Below are 3,333 nucleotides of genomic sequence, written 5' to 3' on the forward strand. Positions count from 1 at the left end.
TCCGCATTCTAACCGCCGGTAGCAGAAGCCAGAGACAAATTAGGGTTAGGGTTTTCTCAATCGTTAGTGCCAAATCGGCTAAGCAGAGTAATCGCGACAATGATCTACGACGTGAACTCCCCCCTCTTCCGATCCTTCCTCAGCCAGAAAGGTGGCTCCTCCGACAAAAGGTCTTACCCTATCCTCAATCCTCTCTCTCTCTCTCTCTCTCTCTCTCTCTCTCTCTTTATGCTTTTGGGGTTTATCTTTCTTGTAAAATTGGGGCATTTTGTTTCGATTATTGCGTATATATTTTTGGTAACGAAAACTTTGGCATTCTTATTTTGTTGAAATGAACGTAATGAAAAGACTACAATTTGTTGTTGATAATTTGGGATTTCAATCAACCCAAGGAATAAGACTTTTTATTCAATTTCATGCATTTTTTTTTCTTAATCTTTCCCAGCTGAGGTTTTGCTCTAATTTGTATGTCGGTTGTGTGTTCTATCAAAAAGATTGTTTTTGATATCTGTGGATGGGAAGTTGATGATTCATGGGTTTTTCGTAGCAGTCTTGTTTAGTTTAGCTTTTGCATCGGCGTTACTAAACTCAATTTCACATTTGGGTTTTGTGTATAAAGTACACGCATAATCTGTCGAGTGCAAGGTTTTATGTATATAAAGAGTATGTATGTTAAATGTGTGATCGGTTGCTAGTTTTTAAGTTGCAGTTCTCCGTTGTTCTTTTTGCTCATATAGTCTCCCAACATTACACATTACGTGTTGAGAGTCAAGTGTCATCTATGCCATGAGCTTTGATACAAACTTGTTCGTTAACCGCTGTAGTGGAACTCATTTTACTTAATTGAAGCTGTCTTGAATTATCCGCTTTGGATAGTTTGAACTTTATCATGCAATTTTAGATGGTGTATATGGGGTGTTAATTTTTGGAAAGGTTTATTATCTGATAAGAAAGAAAGGGAGGGAAGTTAATGTCTCGATGAGTGCTTCTGAAGGGTATAACAGCTTTCAGTAACAGGGCTCCCCTTCTATATATTTATTTTTCGTGTTCCTTCAGTTCTTGCTGTGCTCCTTGAAACTTTAACATGTAGAATTGCATACGCTATTAGGCTCTGATGGTTCTTTTTCTATTTGGTGCCCTCTGCCTTTTTACCTTTTTCCGTGTTTCTTTTTTCCTTGCCTGTTCTGGGCGATCGGTTTGTTTTCATTACATGCGTCCTAACATATCGTTTTATTTCGTTGGGAACTATAGGAAGTTGGAAGAGCAGAAGCCGAAGGAGCATCGACCAAAGGCCAGTGAGAATAAGCCTGTTATGAATGAGTGACAACAGATTGACATATAAGCTATGAATTGGTTTAGGACCCTTGGTGTTGTTAACTAGATGAGTACTATGTGTTTAGGACAAGATTATTGCTAAGTATTGGCTTTTCGGTAACTTCTTAAGCAACCATTTATAGTTATATGTACTTTTGACCGTTGGAATTATGATTTACACTCATTTGAGTTGCACACAGAGCAACCCAGAAGGTCAAATGACCAGAAAACTCAGTAAAACAAGCCACGAATGGGGTTCCTGGGCCACCCATTAAGAATAAGAAGAAAACAAGCCATTTGGGTATAAATGCGACGAATTCATGGCATTATATTTTTTTAAAAATTTTTGACACAAATTTTTGTGGGATATACTTATTAATGTATTTGGATCTTTTCGAGTTTTCCTTAAAGATCATATCTACCAATGATAAGCCAAATCTAAAAATATATAACCAGTAAATTAAGGGTCTAGGGGTTTTTTTGTCGAATTGTATTTGTTTATTTTCTTTTATTACATGTGAATGTTTTAATGGTTTTTTATTTGTCTAATTTTTTTGTAAGGATGAGGGAAGACCTAAAATATAGACAGTTTGGATCGAAATACATTATGGAGTGGGCTTCACAAAAACTTGTGGCAAAGTTGTGTTAAAAAAATAACGTCACGATCTGCCTCTACGTGTGAATTGGTGCTTGCAATTGAATGGTTTGAAAAGTGAAATGTTGTGAAGCTAAATAGATTGGTTTTGAATTCAGCAAGAAGTAATGGATTGGTTTCAAAATTTAGCAAGCAATGGGTGGGTGTTAACTGTTAGCTGAATTCGATCGAGAGACAGAGTGAGGGACTGAAGGCATAGTCCCGAACTGTACCGAAAAATTGACTTTTTTTTTCGGAAATATTGAATTTTTCTGTTCGGTTTTTGGTTTTCGAAATCTCGTCACGAAAGAGATCGGTATGGGATTCCGTTTATGCTTTTAGGATCGGGGGCTTATTCTTTATTTAGAGCATCTTCAATGAAAAATGCCTAAAATGGGGGCATATTCTATGTTTTGTTGTCCAAAAAGCTCTTAAAGATGTAAATAAAAATGCAAATTTACGTACTTTGGAGATCTTACCAGTTAAAGAGAGAAAAATAAATGAAATCTTAGAGCATCTCCAAAGGAGATGTCAAAATTACCACGTAGGCATATAACAGCAAAAAATGGCAGCAAACTCTCTCCAGCCGAGCCTTCAATTTCTTATGTGGCACTCATTTGAAGGCAAAGCCTTTTGCTGTCAAATTTGACAGTAGATGTCAAATTCATTAAATGATTTTTAATAGATTAATATAATATATAATAAATGTTGTTATGTTTTTGAAATATTTGATTGGTTGACTTAATTACTGGACTCCACAAAAAGATAAAAAGTTTATTAAATGACATTATTATTTAACATATCGGGTGGAGCAAAATATTGTAAAAAATGTCAAATTGCCACATAAACTATCAACTATCATTTTGATGTTTAAAATTTGACATCTCATTTAGAGATACTCTTAAATTTGCATCTTTTTCATTAGAGTAGAATTGAAATATACATCTCTCGAAAATATAAAATGAGGTGTAAATGTTGCATCTCAAATTTAAGTGTTTTCACTGGAGATGCCCTCAATAACTTTGGTTTCTCCCTCAATTGAATGAGTTGACTTTGCTAGTTTACCTTTCTTCGGCATAAACATTGGGCTTTGCCCTCCATGGCCATAAAAGTAGAAAATAAAACAAAATCTGTTAATTTATTTGATCACATAAAATTCTTGATGATTAAAAATCACAAATTTTTTTTGTTTGAACTCATATAACATTTTTTTACACTCAATTTAAACTCTACATATGAAATGTCTTTATTACGTTATTGCAAAATCACCATTTAGTAGAAGATAAAATTAACGATAAAAATAAGATTTATCAATAAACCTACACAGCTAATAATCAAACCCTAAAAAGAACGACAGCACCAGTACAAATCAGGTTATTAAAAAA

General features: G+C 34.4%; 1 protein-coding gene across 1 annotated transcript; it reads left to right on the forward strand.

Moving 5' to 3' along the window:
• On the forward strand, positions 1–1,485 carry LOC137726959 (wound-induced basic protein). Its single transcript, XM_068465907.2, has 2 exons — positions 1–170; positions 1,252–1,485. The coding sequence occupies exons 1-2, from the start codon at positions 100–102 to the stop codon at positions 1,322–1,324; spliced, it is 144 nt and encodes a 47-aa protein (XP_068322008.1). The 5' UTR covers positions 1–99; the 3' UTR covers positions 1,325–1,485.
• The last annotated feature ends 1,848 nt before the right edge of the window (positions 1,486–3,333 follow it).

The sequence above is a fragment of the Pyrus communis genome, chromosome 5, assembly GCF_041283825.1.
Source record: "Pyrus communis isolate YQ-2024b chromosome 5, ASM4128382v1, whole genome shotgun sequence".
NCBI lineage: Eukaryota > Viridiplantae > Streptophyta > Magnoliopsida > Rosales > Rosaceae > Pyrus > Pyrus communis.